This window comes from Schistocerca americana, chromosome X, assembly GCF_021461395.2.
Source record: "Schistocerca americana isolate TAMUIC-IGC-003095 chromosome X, iqSchAmer2.1, whole genome shotgun sequence".
Classification (NCBI taxonomy): Eukaryota; Metazoa; Arthropoda; class Insecta; order Orthoptera; family Acrididae; genus Schistocerca; species Schistocerca americana.
The window spans coordinates 513,184,691-513,201,276 of record NC_060130.1 but is presented as its reverse complement, the minus strand read 5'-3'; the positions used below and the strand labels follow the sequence as shown (position 1 = coordinate 513,201,276).

The window sequence follows — 16,586 nt, the reverse complement described above, 5'->3', positions numbered from 1 at the left end:
TTCATAAACTTTACAATTCCCTACCTAGCAACTTTCTTATCTGAACTAGAGCTGGTAACATCTGGTTAGCTGACACATAACTGGAGTTCCCGACAAACAGTGTGCTTCCTACTGTGACAGCAGTAATCTGCGCATCTCTATTATACACAACAGGCTGTTTCAAGTCATTTGCCTCCACACAATTTGTTAAGCCCCATGAGGGGAGAGGAGCCGGCAGATACACTTGTGCAAACAATGTTGTTAGAAACTGGCTAGAGAGGAAAAGAAAAGGGGAAAAGGAGGGGAGGGGGTGGCAAGAAGAAGGTGTACACAATGTGGTTGTGGAAAATTCAACTTAGCACAGATTCAAAAACATTTTGTTAAGCTTGAGGAACACAGTAATACTACTTTTTTGCTAGTTAGGATCAGTAGGAAAAACAAACCTGTCATGTTTTGTATACAGCATTAGTAGTGTCCTGCTTGACACAGTCACATCATTTAAGTATCTGGGTGTAACGTTGCAAAGCGATATGAAATGGAACAAGAATGCATGGATTGTGACAGGTATGGCGAATGTTCAACTTTGGTTTATTGGGAGAGTTCCAGGAAAGTGTGGTTTATCTGTAAAGGTGTTACGCATATGCTGAAGGAACTCAAATGGGAAACCATGGAGGGAAGGTGATGTTCTTTTTGAGGACCTATATTGAGATAATTTAGAGAACCGGCATTTGAAACTGACTGCAGAATGATTCTGTTGCCTCCAACATACACTGTGCGTAAGCACCACGATGATAAGGTAAGAGACATTAGGGTCCATACAGAGGCACATAGACAATAGTTTTTTCCCTCATTCTATTTGCAAGTGGAGCAGGAAAAGAAATGACTAGTAGTGGTACGTGGTAACCTGTGCCGTGTGCGTAACATGGAGTGCAGAGTATTGATTCAGAGTTATACGTACAAAAAAAAAAGGGATTACCAACACATCATTATTGCCAGTCTGGCAGCAAGTTGGTTACTTTTATCACACTTTAACTGATCAGAGCTGTGCTGAGTGATAACCTATAGTTCCTGTGCATCTATTTCTGCTTTGTACTAGGTAGCTTATAACATACAAGAATATATTTTTACCAAAAATTGAACCATGATGATGTGTTCTGTAAGTTATTGTTGCTACTACTGATATGATACAGTGTTAGACATACAGCTGAAATATTCCCTTATGTTACACGAGATAAACATACTTGTGGTAAGACAGGATTCCACAGTGAACATATGCTTACCATGACAGAGAAGGCAAGCACTTTTGGTTCCAGTGTTCTATGGGTCACATTTGGAACAGTCTCATTCAGAGGATGTAATGAATCACTACTTAAATGACGGTGTGTGCATAGTATTTGTTGTGTAATGAGACACTTACATCTGTTGCCGTACTTCAGAATTGTGACCTTTGCTTCCATCCAGAATTTCAGACAACGTTAGACTCTGGTCATCCAGTCCATGCAGTCGATAGAATCTGTTTAAGCTACTGCTCCATATAAACTTCAGTTCCTGATGGATAAAATATCGTAATTGACCAATGGCATAATCATTACAAATGCCATCAGTTGTAACCACTGCATGAAAATATTTCTGCCCTTCGGACTCCTGCAAAATCAAATATATGCAAATCTGATATTAATATAATAGAGGGAAACATTCCACGTGGGAAATACACATAAAAACATCTACAATGACTATTTAACTAGGATTTTATTTCATTACCCTAGCAGATTACTTTAACAACAACACAGTTGTAAACAAACTTAGCATAGGTTGCTGCATGTGAAACCCAAATTGAAAGAGCACCTTAAATTAAAAAAAAAACACACACACACACACACACACACACACACACACACACACACACAAAATACAAAGTCAAGGTGATGTCTGGTGAGAAGACACATCAGGAAATTTTAAGATGACAGACCAGGAAATTTCATACTGTACCATCAGCTGCTACAGTTATTGCATTGCCACCATGTAACAGGACATTCAAAAAGTAAAGCAGCACCAGTGTGGGATTCATGATATAAATTAAATGGCTTTCGTAAAGGATGAAATGTAAACTATTAGAAGTTCTGACACTTATAGTTTGGCAGATCTTACACTAAATAAAATCTGATTTTTAATACATTTACACTGAAACACATGAGACAGTCACTAACACCTCATGCCAAGAATACATTCCTGGCTGACTCAAATGTTGAAGCATTTCGCCATTAGGGAAGCAACCTGTGTTCAGTTAGTATCCAGCCAGTGTTTATGAACAGAACAGTCATACCAGTATACACTCCACTATAGAATAAATGTTTCCTACTGAGTATTTTTATAGTATTCAGCAAACCCTGCAAGAGAGGCGCTCTGCATCGCGGTGTAGCTTGCTGTCCAGGTTTCGAGAGGGTGCGTTTCTGGATGAGGTATCGAATATATTGCTTCCCCCTACTTATACCTCCCGAGGAGATCACGAATGTAAAATTAGAGAGATTAGAGCGCGCACGGAGGCTTTCAGACAGTCGTTCTTCCCGCGAACCATACGCGACTGGAACAGGAAAGGGAGGTAATGACAGTGGCACGTAAAGTGCCCTCCGCCACACACCGTTGGGTGGCTTGCGGAGTATCAATGTAGATGTAGATGTAGATGTAAACACACAGGTAAGGTTGCCACAGTTTTAGACATCTCTCTATTTAATGCCTTTCTTGGATACATGTGAACTCTGTAGATAGCAAAAACAATTTTTGTTTAATTTCTCCTACCATATTTATGTACGAATGTAGATTTTTCAAGTATATATTGTTAGTGAAAAGTTCTAGTAGTTCCAGCTAGGTGATAAAGCCACTTCACCAAAAAGTTATGGCCTTGACACTCAGTTGAACCACTGTGGAATATCAACACTGTCATCCAGTGGAACCTAAGAGCTTTTCTTCATCAGACGTGCGGATACTACATATTCTCAACCTGGAATACATAATCAATGCATTTTATTAGAGCCACAACAACCTGTGATGTGGTTTTTGGTACCATCAATTGTTTCAATTATGTTCATACATTATGAGTATTCATGAAAGTATCGCATAATTTTAAGTACTTTCTATTGTGTAAATACTTTCCATTGTGTAGATAAGTGATTAGGTACACTAAAGTATTAGGCAGACAAAATCAGGGACTAAAAATATATAAAACAGAAATCTATGATCCTAACAGGAGCAATCGGTCTTATGGTAATGTCGCTGAACTTGCACATTTTATACGAAAAGACAAAATATGATTAGAGTATAATGTCTGTTGACAAGGAGATCATCAGGGATAGTGCACATACCCAAATTGGGAAATGATTAGGAAGGAAACTGAAAATGTCACTTTTACAAAAACCAGCCCTGGTTTTACCTTAAAGGATTCAGGGAAACCACATAAAATCTAAATCTGTGCAGGCATATGGGGATTTGAATCACTGGCCACATGAATGTGAATCCAGTTGGTACAGACCCCTGTTAAAAATATTCAACACACAAGCGTGCTAAGTGCCAATAGAGTGGTCAGAAATTGAAAAGAAACAGTCATTAGTGGGCACCACAGGGGCACTTGCTGCACTTCAGGTATATTAAGATCCGGTTTCAGTTTGGGAGTAGGGGGTCACAGTTCTTTTATTGTTTGTACCAAAAAATAATTTGTCCTCACTCCTAATCAATCCTATATTTAACGTGTCACAGATACTTAGGATTCTAATAATTATAATAATAATAAAATATATAAAAAGCCTTAATACAATCATAATAACTTGATTGTGTCAGTGGTCAGTACACTGGAGATTTAGCCCCTTTAGATCCACACCTGACCACAAGGTGGACCTGGTACTTGCATTTACAAGAAACCCATTTCTAAGATTCTGAAATCACTGCACTAAGGGACTCAAGACCTCCACAAAAAGGATGACCTCACAGTGCAGAGAGATAAAAGGCTATATCTGTCAACAGCAGATACCACATACCGCTGTTAGTCTTCTCCCATCATTTCAGTCTCACAGCAGTCACTATTAATGTTCATGTGCCACACAGTGTAAATACACTTCCAGTCACATTAACGTGACCACCTGTCAATAGCCTGAATAACCACCTCTCGCAGTGCAGACCACAGTGACACATGCAGGAAGAGAGTCAATGAGGTCCTGGAAGGTACTGACAGGGATGTGGAATCATGCCAACTGCAGTGCCACATCCAGCTGTGCTAGGTTTCTCAGCTGAGGATCCATGGGAGAGGCAGCCCGATTGAGGTCGTCTCACAGATTCTCAATTGGGTTTACGTCCAAGGAGTATGGTGGCCAGAGGAGTATGGTAAACTTGTTCTGGTGCTCTTCAAACCATGCACATACACTGGGAGCAATTTGACTTATTGCATTGTGCTGCTAGTAGATGCCATCATTCTGAGGAAAAACAAATTGCATGTAGAGGTGGATATCATTTCAAACAATAGATGCACACTTGTGTTGATCCATTGTGTCTTCCAAATTGACAAGATCTCCCATAGAATGCCACAGAAACATCCTCCAGACTGTAATGAATGCAGGGCGTTTGCTTTCAGATGTTTCATGCAGCACATGCCAATGGTCATCTGTCTGATGGAGCATTGAATGGTTACTTATTGCGACTCAGTGGAAATCCAGTTGCAGTACTGGCATGCATATTCCAGTGTTCATTGCCAATAAACAGAAGTCAGCATGGCTCCATGAAGCAGGAGCCTGCTGCAGAGGCCCATACACTGCAACATTTGCTGAATGGCCATTGAGGAGACACTGTTGGTAGTACCTCGGTATAATTAGGTGTTAAGTAGCTCGACAGTTGCATGCCTGTTTGCCCACACACACCTCCACAGCCACTTTTCACCCGTGGCATCTATGGCCCGCAGAGCACCACAGTTTCATCGTCATCAGTTTTGGATACCGCCATTTTGCCATGCACGGTATACTTTAACCATAGCAGCATGTGAACAGTTTCCAAACTAGGCCAACAGATAAATCGCTCTGTTTCCATATTATGACAATGACTGCACTGTTTTCCATGTCCCCCAACATGCTTTATATACCCTTCACTGCTAGTGCTGCCAGGTGCCTTCTGTGTGTGACCACTGCACACTGACATCTAACATTAATGTAGCTAGATCATGTACACTACCTGCAGTTGCAAAAAGGTAAGAAATTAAGGAGATGGGACCTGGATAAAATGAAAGAACCAAATATTGTTGAGAATTTCAGAGGGAGCACTGGGCAACATAGGATGGAAACAGGGAAAAATCAATACAGCAGAAGATGAGTCGGTAGCTTTGAAAGATTGAACAGGGAAGACAGCAGTGGCTCGAATAGTTAGAAAGACAAGGCCAAATATAAATCTCTGGATAACACAAGAGATACTGCATTTAACTGTTGAAAAGAGAAAATACAAAAATGAAGCAGTCGAAAGGGAATACAGACATCTAAAAAATGAGTGACAAACTGCAAAATGGCTAAGCAGGAATGGTTAGATGACCAATGCAAGGCTGTAGAAGCATGTATAACTAGTGGAAATATAGAAGCTGCCCATAGGAAAATTAAAGAGACATTTGATTTGAGAAAAGATAAGCAACTATACTAATATCAAGAATTCATATGGCAAGCTAGTACTAAGCAAATTCGGAAAGCTGCAAAGTACAGGGAATGCAGAGAGGGTCTGTATAAGAGGAATGAACTTGAGGACAGTATTATAGAAAGACAAGAAGAAAAAGTAGGTGCAGATGAGACAAGAGATACGATGTTGCAAACAGATTTTGACAGAGCCCTAAAAGACCTATCTGGAAGCAAGGCCGCTGGAGTACATGCCATTCCCTCAGAATTATTAAGATTCTACAGGCCAGGCAGAGAGAGAGAGAGAGAGAGAGAGAGAGAGAGAGAGATGACGACGACGACGGGTTTAAGGAAATAAGTATCTTGCCTATGAGTCCCTTGTTTCACTGGAAATTCATGTAAAATGAGAAAAGGAGGATGGTCAACCCGAGGATATGTGACCTCCTTGTTAGGGTTGATTTGAGTGATGTTAGCTTACAACAGGGAGTTAAAAGTTAGAGGAAACAAAGGTAGCTAGAACCATAGCTGGTAATGGGAATTGTATTCTGGCGCAGAAGCAATCATGGGTGGAGCGCGCCACGCCATGCCATCTGTGACAAGAAGTACACTCTAGTATCCTGCACAACACACATCACTCTAGGATACACAAGAAGGGTCATTACACTGAGTACAATTGAAATGGGGTGAGAAAATGAAGACTGTACAGAATAAAGCGCTAATTAGTTTATGCAGTTAGATAAATATAACATGCATATAAAAATTTGAAAATCCTTGAAAGTGCAGAGGGTGAAAGGAACTCAAAACCACTTGGGGCACACACCTCAGGGAAAGAACTCAAAACTTGAAATTTTCAGCGACTCCAAGTAACTGGTTACTAAAGTAAAGTCCTGGATGGGAGCCACAGGCACGAGTTGACCAATGTGAACAAAATGAGTTTATGTGGTAGAAAATGATTCAGAGCCCAGTCATGCACTTCCTGTATGTCTCTCTCAAGGCGGCACTTTGCTGTGCATAATGATGTGGAGCTGTAATACTGGGAAAAGATCATCTACATACATTGATGGTGTGACTGTGGGTCCCACTGCAGTCACGATACCATTGATTGCAACGGCAAAGAGGGTTATGTTCAAGACTGATCACTATGGGATTCCAGTTTCCTGTACATATCGGTTGCTGTGACAACACTGGAAGCCCCACTCACAGAGTGTGAACAGGATGTGATGGTGCCAGGTGTTATTGTAAGCCTTCTCCAGGTCAAAGAACAGTCATCAGGTGTTCACAATGTGTGAAAGCATTTTACACTGCAGATTCCAGACAGATCAGTTTGTGAGTGATGCATCAGAGTGCACCAAAGGCATCTTGGAATTGTAACTAATGTCTTCTGGCTTCCAAGCACCAACAGCTGTTTGAGCATTCTTTCAAATAAATTATGCAGCCCATTTACTAGAGTGATTTTTTGATAATCAGCCAGAATCTGAGAGTCTTTTGCCATTTTCAGGACTGGAATAATAATACACTCCAGCCATTGGGAGGAAAATTTCCCTTCTCACCGAATACAATTGAAAAGCCTGAGGATGAGTTTTATGTAGTCATTGTTAAGGTGTTTGGACATTTTATTGCAGATTTTATCAGGACCAGGGGCTGTTCTTGACACACTGCTAAAATGCTGCAGAACTCCCATTCAAGTAACTGGAGCACTGTATGACTTGAGGCCTTGTACAAAAACAGATAAGTAGTTTTGCTCTGCCAAGCATATCCGGGTCAGGAATTAGGATGGTGCTTACTCCATGCAGACATTTCAGTGAAGTGTGCCACAAAACATTCAGTAATGATAATGGGCTTAGTGCAGATGTCATCACTAACTGTGGACAGTTGGTGGCACAAATGTGGCAGAGTTTAGTCCATATTTGAGAGAATGGGATGTGGACTCTCACAGACGATACATTCTGTTCCCAACATCTCACCTTTCTCTTTTTTATTAATGGCTGTGTCTTCACACGAAGTTTCTGAAAAGCTATTAGACGTTCCTTAGAAAGACAACATTTGTGTCGAAGTGCCCGTCTATATTATCTGATAGCTGGACCTATTCCTCCAGACCACCATGGCACACATTTCTGGCAGGAAGGTCTGAAGAATAGGGTGTCATTGCTTCTGTAGCATGTATAATTATTCAATAGTATTTTATATCACTCCTTTGATATCCTTCTCTTTAGCTCCTAAAGAAGCTTTGGAGGTGAAAGCTTACCAGCTGGCTTTCTAAAGTGACCAATGTCGTGCATGTTGCACTGGCTGGTGGCTGGAGAAAGAAAGAAAGAGAGAGAGAGAGAGAGAGAGAGAGAGAGAGAGAGAGAGAGTGCTAACTGTCTCCCAGGTGACCATTCAGCAGGACACAAGGCACCAGCTGTCATGTGTTACTCAATCTGCCCATGCTGACACACAGTGCCTAACCTCAGCCACCAGGAGGCGGTCTCTTAGACAGCACTGACAGATGTGCATCAAGAGTGGCATGTGCAACTACCATGCAGTGCCACCACAAGGAAAAGTCACATGCTATTCTACTTAAGCTTGCAGCGGAGTGGCTTCTGTCTCATTCTGTACAATTTATGCTCTTTCTAACTTCACTCTGCTGTCTGGTACCGATCCGGTTGTATACAGGGACGATGTTTTGAACATATTTGTGGTTTTGGGATTAAAGTGATTGTAATTTTTGAGAACATTTCTCATGGAAAACAGTGGTTATCTTTAGACTTTAAAATGGACATAATCTCAACCACAAGAAACCTTTATTTTAGTATTTACCAGTTTTGGTCAATTACTGACCGTCTTCAGACCTCCTACCATGTTGGTAGGTGGTGGCAGTGACAAGACATCAACTGTTGACGTTTGTGGAATTCATAACACTTGCTCCATTCACAACCACTGCCTGCCAACATTGTAGGGGGTCTGAAGATGGTCAGTAACTGACAACAACTGGTAACCACAAAGATAAAGGTTCCTCACGGTCAAGCTGTTGATGTTCATTTTAAAGTGATTGTATTTTTATTGGTGTTCTCAACTGTGTATGTTACAACATCACCAGCTGTTACCCTAACCGACAAGTGAACATGGACAGCCACAGCTTCTAATGCAGTGGTTAATGGTACCTGCTCATTGGAAGTGTCCCAGCATATGAGCATGTAGACCCCTCTAAATGCCCTCTCAGTGTAAGAGTGATTTCTGCAGCAGGATTTCTAATTTTGAACAGTAGCTTGTTGGGTTTCTAAGAACCATGTCTCCTGAAGTGCTACGCAGACTGTAGAGTAAGCAAGCAGAGTTCAACCAGGTGGTGATGGTGGCAGTTACAGCTCCATTGAAGTAACATCAGACTGGGATTTGAGAAAGCAATGAAACAGAAATGGGAGTATGAATTACGTTGCTGCTGAGTTGTGCTCCGCCTGAAAGAGTAATTCTTCATCAATATTTACAGAGTCAACCTCAAAGCGGGTGGGGGTCATATCGACTGGAACAGCTACGTTTGGTTTAATTTTCAATTTTTCCTTCTTCTGTCTGAAGTTTCAGTTCCCATGGTGAATTTCTTGTCTTGAATTCTACGACTGATGTGGAAAATTCTTTTCTACAACCCACAGCTTGTGGCTCTTTCAGCCACTGGTTGGAGGTAGAAAGGTGGTCTTTGTCCTGGGAAGGGGGCACATTGAAAGGTGTCCTCTTCCCTGGTGATGCCAGATGATGATGAGGTACCCTCCAAATGTGCTGATGGGGAAGTTGCCACCTTTGCTGTGGGGTTTGGGGATTGAGGCACCCGACAGTCTCTACCTCATCTGAAAAACAGGCACAGGCATGTGGCCAGTGCCAAGAGTTGGTGTTTGGGACCTAATTATCAGGCTCAGTGTGGACTTTGACACGATGTTTGCAAAGTTTGGCATCTTATCGATTGGATGGCGACATTCAAACTTATTTTAATGCCCTGATATGACACAGTCACATGTTCTATGTTACCGTATTTTCTTCTTCCTCTTGAAAACTGAGCATGTTAACAAAAGAGGGGGGATGGGTGTTCTACAGTTTACACATATAGGGGGCTGTTCACTAAGTCTCCCTTCATTCGTCGTCGTCCTGCCTATTCCAAACATAGCCTCATTAGTACAATTGCGTGTGTGTGTGTGTGTGTGTGTGTGTGTGGGGGGGGGGGATGGGTTCAAACCTCTTGCACTGAAAACATATGTTCTTGTTGTGGTCTTCAGCCTGAAGACTGGTTTGATGCAGGTCTCCATGCTACTCTATCCTGTGCAGGCCTCATCATCTCTGAATAACTACTGCAACCTACATCCTTTTGAATCTGCTTACTGTACTCATATACTGGCCTCCCTCTACAATTTTTACTGCCAGACACTTCCTTCCAATACTAAACTGGTAGCCCTTTGATGTCTCAGAATGTACCATGTCAACTGATTCCTTCTTTTAGTCAAGTTAAGCAACAAATTTCTCTCCAACACTGTTCAGTACCTTCTCATTAGCTACACAGTCTACTTTCTAATCTTAAGCATTCTTCTGTACCACCAGATTTCAAAAGCTTGTATTCTCTTCTTGTCTGAACTGTTTATGGTCCACATTTCACTTCCACACAAGGATACACTCCAGACAAATGCCTTTACAGAAGACTCCCTAAAACTTAAATCTATGTTCAATAGTAACGAATTGTTCTTCAAAAACAATTTTCTTGACACTACCACATTTTATATCCTCTCTACTTCAGCAATCATCAGTTATTTGACTGCCCAAATAGCAAAACTCATCTACTATTTATAGCATCTCATTTCCTAATCTAATTCCCTCAGCATTGCCTGATTTAATTTGAAAAAATTCCCTTACCCTCTTTTTGCTTTTTTTTAATGTTCATCTTATATCCTCCCTTCAAGACATTGTCCATTCTACTCAACTATTCTTCCAAGTCCTTTGCTGTCTGTGACAGAATTGCAGTCACTAGAAAACCTCAAGTTTTTATTTCTTCTCTGTGAACTTGAATTCCTTCTCCAGATTTTACTTTGGTTTTCTTTACTGCTTCCTCAGTGTACAGATTGAAAAACATTTTGGGATAGGCTACAACTCTGCCTTACTTCCTTCTCAGCTGCTGCTTTCTTTTCATGTCTTTCGACTCATATAACTGCAATCTGGTTCCTGTACAAGTTGTACATAGCCTTCAGCTCCTTGTATTTTACCACTGCTACATTCACAGTTTTGAAGGGAGTATGCTAGTCAATGCTGTAAAATGCTTTCTCAAGATCTTCAACAGCTATAAAAGAAATTTGCCTTTCCTTAACCTATCTTCCAAAATAAGTGGTAGAGTCAGTGCTGCCTTGCATGTTTCACAGTTATCTAGAAGCCCATCTGGACCTCCCCAAGGTGGGCTACTACCAGTTTTCCATTACTCTGTAAATAATTAATGTTAGCATTTTGCATCTATGACTTATTAAACTGATAGTTCAGTAATATTCGCATCTGTCTGCACCTGATTCCTTTGGAATTGAAATTATTGCATTCATTGTGAAGTCTGAAGCTATTTCACATCTCATACACCTTGCAACTACGTGGAATAGTTTTCTTATGGCTGGTTATCCCAAGGATATAAGTAGTTCTGAGAGAGTGTCTTCTACTCTGGGTCCTTGTTTAGACATAGGTCTTTCAGTGCTCCATCAAATTCTTCTCAAGTATCATCCCATATCTCATCTCCATCTACAGCCTCTTCTTTTTCTATAATATTGCCCTCAAGTACATTTCCCTTGTATTGCCCTTCTATATACTCTTTCCACCTTTCTGGTTCCCTTTCTCTGCTTAGTATTGGTTTTCCATCAGAGCTCTTGATATTCGCACAGCTGCTTTTCTTTTCTCCAAAAGTTTCATTTTCCTATATGTAGTATCTATGTTCCTCTAGTTATATACACTTCTATATCTGTACACTTGTATTCCAGCCATTCCTCCTTAGGCATTTTGTATTTCCCGTCAATCTCATTTTTTAAGACTTTGTATTTCCCTTCACCTGCTTCATTTTCATATTTGCTCCTTTCATCAAATTCAGTATCTCATCTGTGATATTCTAGAACTTCTATTACACTTTGTCTTTCATTTTTTTTTTTTTTTGATTTTTTTTTTTTTTTGATTGATTTCTTTATTAATCCATGTAACAATTTACATTGTGTGGATTTCGTCAGCAAAATCATATACAATACAATATACCTACAATTATACACACAAAATTTGTATTTACACACATTTTTGATGTATCTTAAATTAGTTTTATATCCTTGTGTAATTTGTAATTTTCTTATAGTACTGTACAATTTTTGATTTCATATTATAATTATTTCCTCATGTATTACAATGCAGGCTACTTTAATTACACTACATGTTTTAATTCAGATAGTCCATTACTGCGTAATAACTTTTATTTAATAAAAAAAATTTACCTATTTGATTGCTGCCATCACAATTTCATTTCTCAAAGCTAGCCATTTGTCTTCTGCTGAAGTAATATTGCCCTGTTTCAGTCAATTGTCACCTAATGTTCCCATTGAAATTCTCAATAACCTCTGGTTCTTTGAAGTTATCCAGGTCCCATCTCCTTAATTTCCTACCATTTCTGCCATTTCTACAGTTCATAATCAGTAAATTGTGGTCAGAGTCCACATCTGCTCCTGGAAATATCTGTAAGTTACAATCTGGGTTCTAAATTTGTCTTACCATTATATAAACAATCTCAAAAGTTCCAGTGCCTCCAAGTCTCTTCCATACGTACAACTTTCTTTCATGATTCTTTGACCAAGTGTTAGCAATAATAAAATTATGCTCTGTGCAAAATTTTCCCAGGCAGTTTCCTCTTTCATTCCTTTACCGCAGTGTATATTCACCTACTATTTTTGCCTTCTCTTCGTTTTCCTACAATGGAATTCCAGTCCCATATCAAAAATTTTCCTCTCCCTGAACTACGTGGATAATTTTGCTTATCTCATCACACTTTTTTTTCAATCTATTCATCATCTGTGGAGCTAGTTGGTACATAAACTTGACTACTGTGGTGGATGTTGGCTTCTTGTCTATCATGGTTGCAATAATGCATTCACTAGGCTGTTCATAGTAGTTTACCTGCATTCCTGTTTTCTTATTCATTATTAGACCTACTCCTGTATTACCACTATTTGATTTTATATTTATAACCTTGTAATCATCTGACTAGATGTCCTGTTCATCCTGCCACTGAGTTTCACTAATCCACACTACACCCAACTTCAAACTATCAATTTCCCTTTTCAGATTTTCTAACCTTCCTGCCCAATTAAGGGATCTAAGATTCCACATTGCGACCTGTAGACCGCTAGTTTTCTTTTTTGCTGTTGATGACATCCTTCTGAGTAGTCCCAGCATGCAGATCCGAATGGGAGACTATTTCATCTCCAGCATATTTTACCTACAAGGATACCACATCATTTAATCACACATCTCATAGGAGGAGGTAAATTGGGTTTGACATCACACCTATACAATATGACCTTAAATTTCTATAGTAAAATGTTTCCATCAAAGGCTAGGATGAAGGCTCCACTGTCCACCCTGTTATCCTTAAGATCTCTCTGAGTGGGGCAATTCTATTTTAGCACACAGTTCTTCAACCATTTGTACCATTAGGTTCTCATGGAAGATGAAACCTTGAATCCTGTTGAGTTTATTCTGAGGAGAGGTGGTGATCAGTATATCCCCAAGCTTGTCACAAGCCTGAAGTGCCTGATTTGTTAGCATTCGAAGTTTTGATCAATAAAGATCCTACTTTCATTTTCTCTACTGCAACAACTTCTCTGAACATATCCTCAATACTTTCAACAAAAAAACAACAGTGTATTCATTTTTGCAAAAGATCCTCAGTCCGTTCTTGAGCATACCAAGAATTGGACGAACTATCCATCACCATTTTTCCTTGCTTGACTCTCATCCTATGGTGTGGTCAAAGATGAAAATGCTAAGGGGTTGAATGTCGCTGGATGAAAGTCTTTTTTTCTATAGCCACCTGTATGGATGGGGTGGTTTCATTTGCGGATCATCCACCCTGAAGTCACTCCTGCTGAGGCTCTCGCCAAGGGTGACTTAGTAACTGTTGCTGGGAGTCCAGGTGCCTCAAACTGGACAGGCACCTACTACACAGCATACATGGGGAAATTACAATTCAAGCATCACTAATGCAATCCCTGCAGTGTCGAGGCTACAACCATGAGGGTACATGACAACTTTCTACAACAGATTGGCTACTGCAATAGATTTCAGATGTGAACATAATTCCACTTAACAGTAGGTGCAGGCGATCAAAGGGCACGGTGCATAGATCATAAATTATGTACCTTGCAAGGTACCCTTCCCCAAACAGCCTGCACTGACATGAAATTTAGAAAAGAGGAGGTCAAACCCCAAAAGGGAACCACAAGTAATCAAGCCAAAAAGGTTGAGGGAGAGGTTTGAAATGAGCTAAAACTGGTGGGTGTCATAATAATAGCCACGTCATCAACATAAAAGTGTGATTAGCTATAACAACCCTTTTAGTCAGGACACGAAATGAATTATCTGAGGTCTGTTGTAGCCCCAACATCAAAGGGCTGGGAGGTAAAAATTGTTGTGAGAGATCAAAGCTTGAATGTTCAAATGGATTTAGGTTGGGGTAGTTATCCAGGGATTAAGAGGCTTGTATAGGATAGACAAGCATGGAGAGCTTCATCAAACCAGTCTTCAGACTGAAGACAACAACACAACACTTAGTTGCTCATAATAGAAACGTAGATCACGAGGCTCTCAAGGGCCTTACTGCAAAGCTCTCCTGCCATCCCTTCCATGTTGCGACTTCAACACATGAGGTTCCTTCACCACATGCATTCAGGGATTGAGCTAGAGAAAACCTCATGTCTTGAGAAGGGTTATATCTTTTGAACCTGGTGCAGATCACTGACTTTAGCACTGCTTTGGGGTCTTTCTCTACCATAACTTCTCAACATACTCTCCAACCCTGCTCACACTGCTCAGTGAGATGTGTTCCATGACTTGCACTTTAATGGCCACTTCCTGTTCTGGATTACTTGTTACAGCAGTGTCCAGAAAGAAGCTGCCCAGACTGGTGCACGACAAGGCTAACCAGTAAATCAGAAAATTCACAAGTGCACAGAGTCATTGTTGATTACTGCACTCACTAAAGCTAATGATGTAAAAGTCCTCAGGAGGGTTAAAAAAGACAGTTGGTGTTGATAGTATTCCAACAACTGTCATCCAGAAATGTAGGCATACTATGAGTCACAGAGGTGAGTTACTGACAGGTACATCCTCAGTGTTACTGAAAACTGTACAAGTTATTTCTGTTTTCAAGAAAGGAGAAAAACACACATGAACAGCTATTGGTCTACCACAATTGCATCATCCTTCTCTGATAATTAAAAATAATAATAATTGCACAAAAAAGTGACAGGCTTCACTGATAAAAAAATATACTGAGTAATTTCAACATGGGTTTAGATACAAAAAATCTACAGAAATAGCTATGACTGAATGAATATGATATTAGACTTTTTGGAAACAAAACAAGAAATTACAGGTATATTTCTAGATTTGTCAAAGGCTCCTGACACAGTGGGTCATAAAAAAAATTCCTGTTAAAAATTTAACAGTACGATATCAGAGGAATGGCAAAGAAATGGATTGCATTGTTCCTAAGCAATTGCTCTCAGAAGGGAATAACACAGCAGCAGTACAGAAAGCTGTGAACTTTGCTACTTTACAATTCAACAACTGGTCTAATTCACAGAGTAACCAGCCATCAACATTAAACAGGTGGTTTCCATAAACATCAGGTGGTTTCCATAAACATCTGTACCACACAAAATGCAATAATACAACAGTAAATAATCAACCAACTGAATTCAGATTGCCACGTCTGTGGTTACAAGATAATCTGAAATGGAATAACTACACAGTCCAGTCGCAATAAAGTGACCACTGGCTCTATTCGACACCAACATACAGTAGCCACTCACAGACGGCAGGTAGCAGCACTATCAGTGGAAGGTATATAAAGCACGTCAGGCAGATGCGTAAAAAAATGCAGTTGTCATCATAATGCACAAATGAAGCAATTTATCTGACATCCAAAAGGGCATGATCATTGGCTTTCAGGCCTAAGGACGCAGCATTTCTGGAATGGTTAAGTCTGGAAAATTTTTCCCATGCTGCTGCTGTTAAAGTATACCATGCATGGCAAATTGGCACCATCTAAAACTGGCACTGAGGCAACTGTAGTGCACCATGGGTCATAGACGACAGGAGTGAAAAATGGCTATGGAGATGCGTATGGGCAAACAGATGTGCAACTGTTGAGCTACTGACCACCCAGATGAACCAAGGGGCTACCAGAAGTATCTCCTCAACAAACATCCAGTGAATGTTGCTGTGTATGAGCCTCCACAGCAGGTGCCTGGTCCATGCATCCATGCTGACTGCTGTTGAATGGTAACAAAGACTGGAATTTGCACTCTAATACTGTGACTAGATGCCACTGAGTGGTGAAAGGACGTCTTTTCAGATGAATCATGTTTCATGCTCCATGGGACAGATGCCCTCTCGTGTGTACAATGTGAAACATCTGAAAGTAAACATCCTGCAACAATTGTTGGATAGTTATGGTCTGGGGAAATGTTTTCATGGCATTCCCTGGGTGATATCGTCATTCTGAAAGGCACAATTAATCAACAAGAGTATGCATCTATCCCTGGGGGCCATGCCCATTCCAACATGTGATTTGTTTTTTTTCCTCATCACAATGGCATCTATCACCAGGCTAATGCAAAGTGTCAGACTGCTCACAGTGCACATGCGTGGTTTGAAGAGCACTAGGATGGGTGTACCATACTCCCCTGGCCATGGCACTGGAGTCGGCATGGCTCTTCATCCCAGTTG

The 16,586-nt window shown here is 40.4% G+C and overlaps 1 protein-coding gene across 1 annotated transcript in view; it reads right to left on the bottom strand.

The window, feature by feature from the left end:
- Window positions 1-16,586, bottom strand: part of LOC124556611 (polyamine-transporting ATPase 13A3-like) — a 281,733-nt gene that overhangs the window by 202,649 nt on the left and 62,498 nt on the right. Inside the window, exon 2 of the mRNA XM_047130578.1 lies at window positions 1,397-1,623. Coding sequence (XP_046986534.1) covers window positions 1,397-1,623 — 227 coding nt within the window. The remainder of the gene's footprint in view (window positions 1-1,396; window positions 1,624-16,586) is intronic.